The sequence below is a fragment of the Chiloscyllium plagiosum genome, chromosome 2, assembly GCF_004010195.1.
Source record: "Chiloscyllium plagiosum isolate BGI_BamShark_2017 chromosome 2, ASM401019v2, whole genome shotgun sequence".
Taxonomy (NCBI): Eukaryota; Metazoa; Chordata; class Chondrichthyes; order Orectolobiformes; family Hemiscylliidae; genus Chiloscyllium; species Chiloscyllium plagiosum.
The window spans coordinates 144,289,171-144,304,477 of record NC_057711.1 but is presented as its reverse complement, the minus strand read 5'-3'; the positions used below and the strand labels follow the sequence as shown (position 1 = coordinate 144,304,477).

Below are 15,307 nucleotides of genomic sequence, written 5' to 3'. Positions count from 1 at the left end.
GTTAGTTCATTAGGATCATGGCTGATTAGTCAATCCTCAACTCCACTTTCTTACCCTTTCCTTATAACCCTTGATTCCTTCACAGAATGGGCAGCATGGTGGCTCAGTAGTTAGCACTGCTGCCTCACAGCACCAGGGTCCTGGGTTCGATTCCAGTCTCAGGTGACTGTCTGTGTGGAGCTTGCACATTCTCCCCGTGTCTGCGTAGGTTTCCTCCCAAAGATGTGCAGGTCAGGTGAATTGCCCATTGGTCAAGAGTAAATATAGGATAATAGGGAATGGGTCTGGGTGGGTTACTCTTCAAAGGGTCGTTGTGGACCCTCTGTTGGGCTGAAGGGCCTGTTTCCACACTGTAGGGATGCTATGTAATAAAGAAACTATCTTAGTCTTCAGTGACCCAACCTCAGCAACTCTCTCTAGTAGAGAATTTCACAGATTCACTACTCTCTGAGAGAGGAAATTCTTGGGTCATCTCTCTCTTAAATGTGTGACTTCTCATTCTGAGATTATTCCATCTGGCTCTAGACTGTCCCACAAGGAGAAACAACCTTTCCAGTCTAACCTTTCCAGTCCTCTAAGAATCTTATGTTTCAATAATAAGGTTCCTCTCAATCTTCTATATCCCAATGGGTACAGACCTAATCTGCTCATTCCCTTCTCATAATACCGTCCCTCCACACATGGCAGTGTAAGCTCTCTGAACTGCCTCCAATGCTTGCATACCTTTCCTTGGATAAAGGGTCCAAAATTGTTCACAGTATTCCAGCTGTGGTCTAACTATATAATTTTAGCAAACCCTCCCTACTTTTATACTGCATTTCCTTTGAAACAAGCGTCAACACTCCATTTGTCTTCCCGATCACTTGCTGAATTTGGATGCGAGCTTTTTGTAATTCATGGATGAGGACTTGCAAACCCCTCTGTTCTGTAGCATTTAAATGCCTTGCGTCTGTTCTAACATATTTATAGAAAAGTTCCCAAGCAGCCTGTTCAGTGAGACTGTTAGTCATCTAGAGCAGGTGGGATTTGAACTTTGACACTCTGGCTCAGAGGTAGGGACATTACTGCTGTGCCACAAGAGCCCATGAGCGGCAGGTGCTTTTCTTTTTCCAGAGTTGCTTTTCTGCGCCACCAAATCATCTGTTAGTTTTTTTTTCTCCTTTCACCTCCACAACCCAATCACTCATGTCTCTAATTCAATGACTAATTTGCATGCAAAATCCATCAGGCACACTGCAAAGTCAACCATTACAACAGAGACAACAATACTGAAAGGTACTATTACACACAAGTGTTCCCCACAATGACAAATTACTGAGATGATTAATAATGATGTTCAGGCCAAATGCATCATCTTTATATTCAGTCCTCTTACTGTTTACCAGTTGCCCAGTTTGAAGTGGCAGATTCCTTTCTGTTATCCAGATTAGGTGGCTGCTAGTGAAGTGCCGATCTGTTGCAACATTTTCCTTTTGAAAAACATTCTATGAGACCAAAGTCCAAAAGCTCTCCTATTCTGATCATCACCAAACAGTATTTCTACACGATGAGTTCAAGTAATTCCAGAGTATCTAGCTGGTTACATTCATCGAGTTATAGAGTCATGGAGCTGTATAGTATGAAATCAGACCATTGAGTCCAACCACGCCGACCAGATATGCTAACCTAATCTAGTCCCATTTGCCAGCATTTGACCCAAAGCCCTCGAAACCCTTCCTATCCGGACACCCATCCAGATGCCTTTTAAAGTTGAAGTTTGCTGCACAGGTGGATAGAGTAGTCAAGAAGGCATATAGTATGCTTGCCTTCTTTGGACGGGGTATTGATTTAAGAGCTGGCAAGTCATGTTAAAATTGTACAAGACATTAGTTCAGCCACATTTAGAGTACTATGTACAGTTCTGGTCACCACATTACCAAAAGGATGTGAATGCTTTAGAGAGCATGCAGAGAAGGTTTACAAGGATGTTGCCTGGTATGGAAGGTGCTAGCTATGAAGAGAGGTTGAGTAGGATAGGTTTATTTTCATTAGAAAAAAGGAGATTGAGGGGGGACCTGATTGAAGCTTACAAAATCATGAAGGGTATAGAAGACAAGGGTGGATAGAGACAAGCTTTTTCCCAGGGTGAAGGATTCAATAATGAGAGATCATGCTTTCAAGGTGAGAGTTGGAAAGTTTAAGGGGGATACACGTGGCAAGTACTTCACACAAAGGGTGATGGGCGTTTGGAACGCGTTGCCAGCAGAGGTGATAGAGGCAGGCACGGCAGATTCATTTAAGATGCATCTGGACAGATGCATGAGTAGGTGGGGAGCAGAGGGATACAGATGCTTAGGAATTGACTGACAGGTTTAGACAGTAGATTTGGATCGGCTCAGGCTTGGAGAGCCAAAGGGCCTGTTCCTGGGCTGTAAATTTTCTTTATTCTTTGTTCTTTGTTCTAAATGCTGTAATTGTACCAGCCTCCACCACTTCCTCCATACACACACCACCCTCTGTATGAAAAGGTTGCCCACTAAGATCCCTTTTATATCTTCCCCTCTCACCCTAAACCTATGCCCTCTAGTTCTGGACTCCTCCACCCAGGGAAAAGACCTTGTCAATTTACCTTATCCATTCCCCTCATGATTTTATAAACCTCTATAAGATCACCCCTCAGCCATGATTTTATAAACCTCTATAAGATCACCCCTCAGCCTTTGATGCTCCAGGGAAGACAGCCCTAGCCTATTCAGCCTCTCCTTATAGCTCAAACCCTCCAACCTTGGCAACATCCTTGTAAATATTTTCTGAACCCTTTCAAGGTTCACAACATCCTTCCAATAGGAAGGAGGACAAAATTGGAAGCAGTATTCCAACAGTGGCCTAACCAATGTCCTGTACAGCTGGAACATGACCCTCCTCCCCCAACTCCTGTACTCAATACTCTGACCAATAAAGGAAAGCATTCCAAACGCCTTCTTCACTATCCTACCTACCTGCAACTCCACTTTCAAGGAGCTATGAACCTGTACTCCAAGGTCTCTTTGTTGAGCAACACTCCCCCGGACCTTACCATTAAGTGTATAAGTCCTGCTCTGATTTGCCTTTCCAAAATGCAGCACCTCATATTTATCTAAACTAAACTTCATCTGCCATTCCTCAGTCCATTGGCAGAGCCTATGACATATGTTTCACCTACATATGTTGCACCATGCAATAATTCAACATTAAGGTCACTATCCACAGCCTTGTTAATGTGCCTCCACTGCTAACGCAGTGTGATCACTATGATCTGATGCTTCTTCATTCTTGGAAAATCTACTGAAGATGTCTTTGAGTCTTGTGACCTTTGGGCACAGAGTACTAAGTGTAGAACTAATGTGTTCATTTCAATGCCTCAGCAAAGCCACTTTAAATAATGGGTAGTCATCCCTGTTGGTGGTCTTGGGGGATATTTTTGTTTATAACAATTTCTGATTGTACTTTATAACTTGTGCACAAATTGGCCAACACCAGGAATACTGGGCTTAAAATCCATCCAGGTGATCCCTTCCCAGAATGCCCACTCTGCATTCTTTATAAGTGATGACATTTTCTTGATGTTGTTTCCAGCATGTTTTCTGCGTTACAATTGCCCTTGTCCTTTCATTGACACTGAATGATCTCCACAAGAATGATCTCAGGGTGGTTGGACATCTGGGACCGAGTATGTGTAGTTTTGTGGAGAAGCGGGATTCTGCATTGCTGGATGATGAACTAATAACCCAGGTTAGCCTAATAGAGTCTAGAACAGAGATCCTTTGTCCGAGCTGTCACAAGATATGTAATATCAGTAATATCGAAATTTGACAACTAAGTTCACTAAAGGCTTCGGATTTGCTCTTTTGATGGACCCATCATCCAGTGCTCTGGCTGCGCAGTGGTAGGTTTTATGGAATAGGTGGACTGACATAGTTTATGGCACAAGTGGGGACTGCAGATGCCAGAAATCAGAGTCTAGATTAGAGTGGTGCTGGAAAAGCACAGCAGGTCGGTTTATGGCAGTCACAGTGGTGGTATTTCTAGGCAATCTATAACAGTGGGTGTCAACTTCTGTCTAGGATCACTTGCCTGTACCAGTCTGGACCTTGTAGGGGTCATCCTTCTTAAATTAGCATTCAATATTTTAAAGAACTGATGTAGCGTCTGTATAATGTGATAATATTTTTGTTTAGAAAGTAAATTAAGAGCTGCTATTATTTCTGTAGAAACTAATTGGAACATGGTCGTCTTTGCTATATTTCCCCGGAATGATTGACATGATGTCTACTCTGTTTTACAGGATGGCCCTTTGGAAGCTTTGTTTGCAAGATAAGTGGCTTGGTTCAAGGAATCTCTGTTTCAGCCTCAGTTTTTACCCTAGTTGCAATTGCTGTAGACAGGTAGGTGAATGTGGGAAAGTAACATGGAAAATGTGACTGCTATGACCTACTGTTATCACTAGTACTGAGATATTATTGAGAATAGTGTGCACAATGTAGAACTGGTCTTGAAGTTGAAAAATGTGATTGCGTTGATTTAGCTCTATGTCCCAACCTTCAGACGTATCTCAGTCCTTTACAGCTAATTTTATACTTATGTAGTATGATTACAATTGGAAAATGAGAAACATGATGGATAGTTTGGATTCAACTGTGAGATAATGATCAGATAATCTGTCTAGAGTCGGTTGAGGATAAAATATTGATCAGAAGGACTCCATAATCTTGGAGCAAGTTACTGCAGGTGCTGGAATCTGAGCTGAAAACAAAAAAATGCTGGAGATCACAGCAGGTCAGACAGCATCCACGGAGAGAGAGCGAGCTGATGTTTTGAGTCGATATGTCTCTTCATCGGAGAGTCATCCAGACTCAAAACATTAGCTTGCTTTCTCTCTACGGATGCTGCCTGACCTGCTGTGATCTCCAGCATTTTTTTGTTTTCAACTCTATAATCTCCTTCCAATAGTATCAGCTGATCTTTCAATCAACCCAAGAAGGCAGAGGGAACCTCAATAACCATCTCATTTGTAAGGCAGCTCTCCCTCAACATTGCGGAGGCCTATCAGCTTAGAGTTTCTGCTAATGTCCCGAGAATGAAATTTAAACCCACGACATTGTAAGAATGCTAACCCCCATGTCTTTCAACCATTATGACTGCAGCATATTATCTAATTATTATCTCATTGCCGTTGTGAAATCTTGCTGTTTGTGAAGTAAAGATAGCATTTGCTGCATAATAACAATGGCAAAATTTGAGAAAAAAATAGTTAATGGACAGTGATGTGTCTTTGGGGTGACGACTGTGAAATGTGTTATATAAAAGCAAGCTCTTTCATTTATATTTACCACATTTAAAAACCCAGAGCATGCACAGCTCAGACAGGCATGACTTCTCTGACTCAGGATTACATTGGAAGCTGTCTTAGAATTGTGACGAACAATTCCTGTCACACAGACAGCTGTTCCCATGGCTGTCAAGTTCACCAGTGTTGTATCCAAGCCAATGCCCGAGGTTCCTGCCAAATTACTCAATCATCCATCCGCAGGTGTATCCAACAATTGAGAGAGGCCTTATTTACAAGACCCAACAGAGTTGTGTTTCTTTTCCCTGACAAAGGTATCATTTGCAGGACAAGGCACAGATCTTATCGAGGGTTATTTAGAATGTTGGACCTTTACGGTGACAGTGTGTCCTTCCTCTGCCGCTATCACTATCCACACCACACTTATTCATCCTGCCTGAAACACCTCACATTCCCAACTCAAGTCCCTAGTGGCATGTTCTCACAACTTTTGACTGAGAGGTAAAAACAGAGTCACACCTGACACTTTACACAGCAGGAATGTGTAATTGAATGTCAATTTCAAGGTAGAAACGGGGGTGGGTTGCACATAGAGCTTGTATTGTGGACTACCATGTGAAACGTTGGTACAATTATATAAGGCGTTGGCGAGACCTGGAGTATTGTGTCCAGTTATGGTCTCATTACTTGAGGCCTCACCCCAGGGAAAGGACCTTGTCTATTTATCCTATCCATGCCCCTCATGACTTTTTAACCTCTATAACGTCACCCCTCAGCCTCCGATGCTTCAGAGAAAACAGCTCCAGCCTATTCAACCTCTCTCTATAGCTCAAATCCTCCAACATCCTTGTAAATCTTTTCTGAACCCTTTCAAGATTCATAACATTTTTCCTAAAGGAAGGAGACCAGAATTGCATGCAATATTCCAAATGAGACCTCACCAATGTCCTGTAAAGCTGCAACATGACCTCTTAACTCCAATACTCAATGTTCTGACCAATAAAGGAAAGCATACCAAACACCTTCTTCACTATCCCCAGAACTAGAGGGCATAGGTTTAGTGTGAGAGGGGAAAGATATAAAAGAGACCTAAGGGGCAACATTTTCACACAAAGGGTGTACGAGTATGGAATGAGCTGCCAGAGGAAGAGGTGGAGGCTGGTAAAATTGCAATATTTAAAAGGCATTTGGATGGGTATATGAATAGGAAGGGATTGGAGGGATATGGACAGGGTGTTGGCAGGTCGGACTAGATTAGGTTGGGATATCTGGTCGGCATGAACGGTTTGGACTGAAGGGTCTGTTTCTGTGCTGTACATCTCTATGATTCTGTGAATGATGTGGTGGCACTGGAGGCAGTTCAGAGGAGGTTCACCAGATTGATTCCAGCAATGAAAGGGCTGTCTTACAAGGAGCTGTTGAATAGTTTGGGCTTCTACTCGCTGGAGTTCAGAAGAATGAGGGGACATCTGATTGAGGTATATAAAATGCCAAAGAGGATCAATAAGGTGGACATTGAACAGATGTTTCCCCCTTGTGGGACAGTCTTGAACAAGAGAACATAGATATAGAGTGAGAGGAGGTAAGTTCAAAACTGAGCTGAGGAGAGATTACTTCTCTCAGATGGTTGTGAATCTGTGGAACTTGCTGTCCCAGAACGCAGTGGAGGTAGAATCAATCAACAGAGTTGAATAGAAATAAAGATGTTTCTGACGAAAAGTGGGAGAAAGGGCTATGGGGAGCTGGCAGGAAAGTGGAGTGGAGACCAGGATAAGATCAGCCATGATCATGTTAAATGGCAGAGCAGGCTCGAAGGGCTGAATGGCCTACTCCTGTTTCTAATTCCTACATTCCTACATCCAAAATTTCTGCAGAAGTCTGCAATGGGCTGGCTCAGGTGAGAAAACATCAGAAGAAGATGTAATAGACACCATTTTTTGTGAAGTGGTACATCTTCACGTATTACTCTACCAAGAGCAACAACATGCATGTCCCAGCACCTTTACGGTAATACGGCATCTTAAGGCACTTCATAAGAGTTGAGCGGGAAAGAGATCTATAGTGCTCATTAATTGCCCACTTGGAGCAATTAGCTTCAATTGAGCAATAATGGGCTCATGGAAATGCCATGTCCTTTCCACCAAGTCTGGGGCAGCAATTGCCCAGAAAGCTTATGCAGATGTTATTTGTGGGATATTGTGAGCCCACATGAAGGAGTTCCAGAAGCTGTGAAATCAGTATGGCAGGATCAACGCTAAGGTGCTCCGGAGACAGAACCAACACACAATCTGTCCTATGCAAGATTTGAAGCAGCACATTGGCATTGCCCAGTTTGTCTTTTCCTAAGGTGCCTTCCTTGCCATGAACATCATTGAATCTGGACATTAACAGCACTGGCAATCTACTAGAGCAGTGTTCAACTGAGAAAAGGTGGTGCCATCTCCTTATTGATACCTGACTCACCTCATCAGTATTCTGCTGCCAATCTCACCCAACAAACAAGCCATCATGACAACCAGAGATGGAAACCAGAGCAGGTAACTGGTGGATTCAGCTCACCGCTTCCTCCAAGTTGACCTCATTCAAACTACAGCCCAGGGCACCACCCAAGGGCAACAGCTGCACATACCCTTCTACCACAGCCATTGGCAAACCCTTCCACTATCTTGGCAGCTCTCCAATGGACTGTCAGTGCACCCTGAAAGCACAGAATTGCATGGTCGCCAGAATTGCTCTGCTGAATCGGCTACAGTTACCACTTCAAGATAGGCGCCGCAGTTTGTACAGGCTGTCTACCAGGGCTTCTAGTTCGCTCTTGTAGACTGCATTCCTGCAGCATACATGCCTTACTTCGCCACACATTGCGATGGTAACTGGCACAGTCCCACAACCAAGCAGCTTGCCGTGCTGTTCAGCAGTCCCCAGACAAGGGCACATACAGGTTGCCACACTGGGGTGTGCCACGTCAGTGTCACAGCTGCGCCACATGGCAGTCGGCCACACCAAATACACCTCATCTTGCACCACACAGACAGCCGTGTCTCAATGTCTTGGCAGAGTACTCCTCAGTGAAGTCCACAGGAAGACCCAACATTCGGGGGAGAGCAAAATAAGGCAGCATCTTATACCAGTCTTCATAAAGGGGGAGAATGAATAAGACACAGTGAATGGCATGGCTTTTAATGTGGTGCCTGTGGGAGAAAGATGTGCAAATGTCCCATAGGAATAAGGCGGTAGAGCAGACGGGATGCAGGATTAATGGTGAGGCAAGGTGTTGCATGCAACAGAGTGTCTGTGAGTGCACAAGCCCTGAAGGGAGGTGGGTGTGGTGGCAGAGATAGGGTGAGTGTGTAGGAGCAGAATGTGGAGTATGACACTTATTCTGGTGGAGCAGTGAGGGTCATTGACCTTCTGAGAGCACTGCAGCCCAGTCCTCTACACTGTCAAAATGACACTGACCCAGGTAGCAATCCCTGACCAGGTTGGCACTGTCTGGCAGTGCAAACTCTTCTAATAGCTCTCCAGAAACGAGACACTTCTTCACTGCACCATTGACCAGGACCTTCATGTCAAAGGTCAAAGAAAGCAAATGTCCACTTGCCCTCCTAAGCCATCTCTCCTTACAGTCTCTGAAATCAAGGAGGGCAGTGCCAGGTGCCAGCCTTCCTGCTTTTCAAAGGTAATGCAGAAACAAGGAGAGCGGGTCTCAGAGTGGATACCCGCTGAGTGGAAGGTTACTTCAGGAACAGTACATGGTAAAATGGGTTGGAAATCAGATGTGAGGGAATCTATAGGGCAGTTAGTGCGGTGTGTTTGGTAAGATACGGTCAGAAACCCATTGGGTCTGGCAGTGAAATTCCCTCCTGTTACCACACGATGGTGAACCCTCTGCTAATTAAACCAAACACCCAGAAGGGCTCGCCTCATCTCGTAATCTGTCAAAGAATAAGTGACAGAGAACTGTCCAAATTCCACTATTTAAAGAAAAATATCAATTTTAATCCTTTAATTCTAAAAGTGAACATTAAGCAACAATTATTTACTGCTCTCAACCTCCTTTCTCTTATAAATCTGTTATCTACCTCCAACTCTATAACAATATACTGATCCAATAAAATCCCCTATTAAAATTACATCAACTTAATTTTCAGAACCCGACAGCAGCTGTCATCATCAGTGCCTGTCTTCCTTCAGCTGAAGATCTCCCAGGATCCTCTTCCATCTTTTGCTGTAAAATGCTTCTCAATAAAAATGAAGAAAATTGAGAATGTAATTCTGGGATTTACATATTAAAGAATTGAAACCCACCCTATCCTATTCTAAAAGATGAAAGACTTAATCTAAATTTGCTTAAGAACTATAACCTGGTGTTGAGTGATTTTTAACTGAAGTTGTTTAATATATCATTACAACTCCATGACACTGTACCCTTTTGCTATAAATTCTGTGTCACATGATCATGTTCCACAACCACCTGATGAAGAGGCAGCACCTCAACAGTTAGTGCTTCCAAATAAACCTGTTGACTATAACCTGGTGTTGCGTAATTTTTAACTTCTTATGAAAAAGGTAACTTTGATTGAGAGTGTTCTGAATGGCACTTGAGATAGCGGTTTATTGCTCTGTCTCTGGCTAACCTTCAAAATGCTGGCTTTTTTTATACCCCTAACATCAGATCATCTTATTGGTTTGATGTTGTCAAAACAGTAAAATTCAAGTTTGATTGGGTTTTAGTATCTTGGGGCATAATTTTTAACTGATTGGTTAAATTCGAACTGTTGTGAAAACATAGCAATCAAAAGTCAGGCATTTGTTTCACAGCCAAATGTTACATATTTTCAATTTTCCAGTACACTCTGAGACTGCTAGTCAATCACATGACATGTGCCTGCAAGCTGTCAGTGCAAAACAGCCTTCACTCTCTCTTAAAGGTACAGTACATGCCTTCAACATCATAATACTTCTAAAAACTCAACACAACTTGCACTCTAAATCAGAAACGTAAAACTCAGCCCAAAGTTTTTAAAGTAAGTGCAGCATCACAATGAACTATGAAAGCATTTGGGAATAATAGAACTGCACTTTCAATTTTCAACATATAAACAGTAATCTATCATCATTTTTCTGCACAATTTAAGATTTCAGTATTCAGTAAATATATTTCAACCTTTCAAAAGTCTTTTAAAAAGTGCCTTCTGATTGCTGCCACATACAGCTCTTCGGAAATATAAAATAACTTTTCTACTGCAGTTCATACAATTCTCTTTAAAAGTATTGTCTGCATAAAAAAAAATCACACCCATGGTACCAGGGTGACTACCATGGACATAGGAAACAACTGTAGAATCTGATTTTTTTTTAATATAGTTTGATTTTAATTTATGATATATTGAATATGTCCTTTTGAAATCTTATATTGATGATTTAGGTCATTCTGATTGACAACTTAATCATCCTGACTGACAATTAACAACAGGAGAACCATTCCAGTTTGGATCTTTTCAGATTCCGATAAGTTTGGATTCACTTGTAAAGAAAGCTTTATATACATCTGCACATGGGGAACAACAACAGAAATTGCTGAAAAAAAACTCAGCAAGTCTGGCAGTATCTGAGATTAGATTCTCTACAGTGTGGAAGCAGGCCCTTCGGCCCAACAAATCCACACCGACCCTCCGAAGAGTCACCCACCCAGACCCATTTCCCTCTGACTAATGTACCTAACACTACGGGCAATTTAGCATGGCCAATTCACCTGACCTGCACATCTTTGGACCGTGGGGGGAAACCAGAGCACCTGGAGGAAACCCACACAGACACGGGGAGAATGTGCAAACTCCTCACAGACAGTCACCCGAGGCTGGAATTGAACCTGGGACCCTGGTGCTGTGAGGCAACAGTGCTAACCACTGAGCCACCATGCCGCCCCTGTGGAGAGAACAAGCAGAGTTAATGTTTTGGGTCCAGTGACAGTCCTTCAGAACAGAAAAAGTTCTGAACAAAGTGTCACTGGACCATAATGTTAACCCTGCTTTCTCTCTCCACAGATGCTGCCAGACATGCTGAGTTTTTCCAGCAATTTCACTTTTTGTTTCTGATTTCTTGCGTCCACAGTTCTTTGGTTTTCCTGTAAGTGGGGTACCAGGGAGCAGAGTTTGGGAGCTGACTTACGCTTGCAAGTTGAATATAATAATTTTGTCACTCAGACATCTCCTGTGCACACCTTGCAATCAAAACTCCATTCCAGATCCACTTTTTGTAATTGATGATTGAGCTCATTATTCTGCTTATTCTGAAATTATCCAGGTTGCTTATAAAACGTCATGCTAGGTAGTTGCACAGAAAATGGAGCCTAAAATTTACTGGCCACGGATAAGCCACCTTACAAATTATTTGATATCGCTATGTTTTCATGAGGTAATCCTCATAGAAATCCTACAATGTAGAAGCAGGCCATTCAACCCATCAATTCCACACCAACCTTTCGAACAGCATCTCACCCAGACCCCCTCCCCCCCTATCCTATCCCAGTAATTCCCATGGCTAATCCATCTAGCCTGCACATCCCTGGACGCTTTAGCATGGCCAATCCACATAGTCTGCACATCTTTGGACTATAGAGGAAACTAGAGCACCCAAAGGAAACGCATGCAAGACATAGGGAGAATGTGCAAACTCCACACAGACTGTTGCCTGAGGGTGGAATTGAACCCGGGTCACTGGCGCTGAGGCAGCAATACTAACCACTGAGCCACCGTGCTGCCTTTTCCTAGTGGCCCAATCTAGCTTTAAAATTAGCCATAAGGATTGCTTTGCTTTCTGCTACATACCTGTGTTACTACAAATCTACAAACCATGGAAAGTATCTGAGTATTAACAAAACCTTTTTTGTCATTTATTTTGCAGATTCAGATGCATTGTCTATCCTTTCAAACAAAAGCTTAACGTGATTGTTGCGACCATCATTATCGTCATCATATGGGTTCTTGCAGTCTCAATAATCTGTCCTTCTGCAATCATGCTACGAGTAATCAAACTGCCTGACAGCATAAAGATTATCCAAAGTAGTGGGAAAATATATCCTTGCTACCAATGTTATGAGGCCTGGCCAGATCCAAAAATGAGGAAGATTTACACCACCGTGTTATTTTCCAACATTTACTTGGCCCCTCTGGCACTCATGGTCATCATGTATGCAAGGATAGGAATTGCGTTGTTTAAAACCAGCATACCCATTGGCAAAGGATCTCACCAGGAAAACAGCAGCACCGTGTCGAAAAAAAAGCAACGAGTAATCAAGATGTTGGCCACAGTAGCCCTGCTGTTCGCCTTATCATGGCTCCCACTCTGGACTCTGATGATGCTATCTGACTACACAAGGCTGTCCCACAACCAGTTGAGAATAATCAACTTGTACATCTATCCCTTTGCCCACTGGCTAGCCTTCTGCAACAGCAGTGTCAACCCCATCATCTACGGTTACTTCAACAAGAATTTCCGACGAGGGTTTCAGGCCGCCTTCAAGTTTCAGCTGTGCTCGGCCGAGGTCAAGCACCAAGAGACCTACTCTCATCGGAACTCCAACAAATTCATTTTAACAGCGCAGAACAAAGTTGGGCAAGATCCTGCAACAAGCAACTCTGATGCTGTAGAAGATTGCAGTACAAGTCGGGCAGACAAAAACGCATTCAGGCAGAGTGAAAATCTGGCCCTTCAAGTGTTGGACAAAGGAATAAATAACTGTTCATAAAGCTTCGTTCCACAGCGATTGTACAAAGCTAAAATCATTACTATGAGTGTATAATGCTTTTCCCACCATATTGAACAAAGGAAGCCCTGCTAGGCAAAAAAGCACAACTTGTAAATGTGTACAGTGAGTTAAGCATAGGTAAATAACAACACTTTGCTTCACTGTTGGGTTCATGGGGTTTTGATTGTTATCTAGAACTGGAAGGGTTGGGGGTGAGAGTCCAGTGTTGACAAATCCCAAAAGTGTTACATCAGGAAAGAATCGGCCAGGTTAAAGAACGACCAGGTGGGTGAACATTGTCAGAACCAGGAGAGAAGGAGGACTGCAGTGACCAGAGAGAGATACCTTTTCTCCACCACGTTAGGCACTATGGACAATTGGATATGGGTGGAATATTGTTCCAATTGTACGAGTGAGAGATTAATCAACAGGAAACCATTGGTTGAGACTTTGCTCTGACAGATATTGCTGTAGGTGTGAACATTCACCTATCTAATAAAATTGAAGATATTAATATTCTCTCCCTCAAATCTTCCCCCACTTCTCTCTGTCCAACTCTCTCCCACTCAGCATCTGCCTATTCCTGCTCCCATTCAATTCCAAACAGCCCACCCCCTTGATGATCACCATCCTCTTGAGCTCCTTTCTCACCCCAGTAGTACACAAAAAATGCTAGATTTTATATCAAGTCAAAAGAAATTGAGAGAACATAAAGGACTGAATATATATAGAGAGTGCCACTACAATGCTTTGATCAGTTAAGATACAGAAAGTCTGACGAATGTGTTGCCTCTGATTTATAACCTGATTGTCCTGATGTTGCTCATATATGCTAAAGCCTCTTCCCTGATGCTTATTTCCTGACCTTTTTCTACTTAATGTTTCACCTTCCTGTGTCTCTCCATTTCTCAGTATGACTCTCATGGTCCATTTTCTGTACAACATATTTATAAATATATGAACAAGAAGCAAGAATAGACTATTTGGCTCCTCGACTCCAGAATAAGTGGTCCAAAAGTCTCACCACCTTCTTTGAGAAAAACATCTCTGTTTCCAATGGGTAGTATGTTGTTTTTAAACATTGACCCATAGCTTCTTCCTTAAGAGGAAACAACCTCTCCACGTCTACACTGTCAAAACCCTGCAGGATTTTATATGTTGAGCTCCCAGCACCAGGCCCTGTGAAATGGTATCATTACATCTTGACAGAGAAATACGCATTTCTGAAATTTGATCTCATCACCCCCCTCGGCTCACAGCCTCATTCCTGATGAAGAGATTTTGCCCAAAACGTCGACTCTCCTGCTCCTCAGATGCTGCCTGACCTGCTGTGCTTTTCCAGCAACACACTCTCAACTCTATTCTCCAGCATCTGCAGTCTTCATTCTTCAAATACACATATATGCCTGCTCTCTGCTTCCTGTTAGTAGCCAATCTTCTATCCATACCAATATGCTACCCATTACCCTAAAGAACTTCCATGGCTGCAGTAAACTTTGATGTGGCCCTTGTTTTTATGTTTTTATATTTCTGGCTAGTTTCCCATGAACGTTTTGGTCCTTATTAATGATATTTAGTCATTGTTTTGCTTTTGTTTTAATGTTCTGTCCAATCTTCTAATATTGCCTGTCTTTGGACAATTAGATGGTTTTCCTTTAAGTTTGATGCTATTCTGACCTTATCTTGTTAATCACAGAGAGTGAGTTCATGCCTTGGAATTTTTCTTATTCATTGGAATAAATCTAGTCTGTGTCTTCTGAAATATCCCTCAAATATCTGATATGGAATCTCAACTTAATCTTTAACCTCAGTTGTCAATTCACTTTGGCCTGGTCTGCTTTCACACCTATATAGCTGCCGTTATTTAAGTTTCTAAAAACTAGTCTTGGTTCCACTCATCTCTCCCTTAAACAGAATGTAAATTTCAATTATATTATGGTCACTGCTCCTCAGATACCTTCACTCTGAAGTCATTCTTTAATCCTATCCTATTGCACAATTCCAGCCTGCTCTCTGGTTGATTCCAGTACATGCTATTATCTCAAAAAAAAACATTCTATGAACTTTTCATCTAGGCTTTTCCATCTGACTTTTCCAGTCTAAACGTAGATTAAAATCTCCCATAATTATTGCTGTGCCTTACTGACAAGCTTCCATTATTTCTCCAAACTACAATGACAACAGCAGCCTTAATTCTAATCTGAGGGAGTTTCTGATGGTGGAGAGCTATGAAAACTACATAACAAGCTATA

General features: G+C 42.5%; 1 protein-coding gene across 2 annotated transcripts in view; it reads left to right on the top strand.

Moving 5' to 3' along the window:
- The window catches only part of npffr2a (neuropeptide FF receptor 2a), a 114,730-nt gene extending 101,619 nt beyond the window's left edge, over window positions 1-13,111 (top strand). For both annotated transcript variants that reach the window (XM_043720466.1, XM_043720477.1), the window contains exons 3-4: window positions 4,304-4,403; window positions 12,212-13,111. In XM_043720466.1, coding sequence (XP_043576401.1) covers window positions 4,304-4,403; window positions 12,212-13,055 — 944 coding nt within the window. In that variant the 3' untranslated portion in view covers window positions 13,056-13,111. The remainder of the gene's footprint in view (window positions 1-4,303; window positions 4,404-12,211) is intronic.
- Window positions 13,112-15,307: the final 2,196 nt, after the last annotated feature.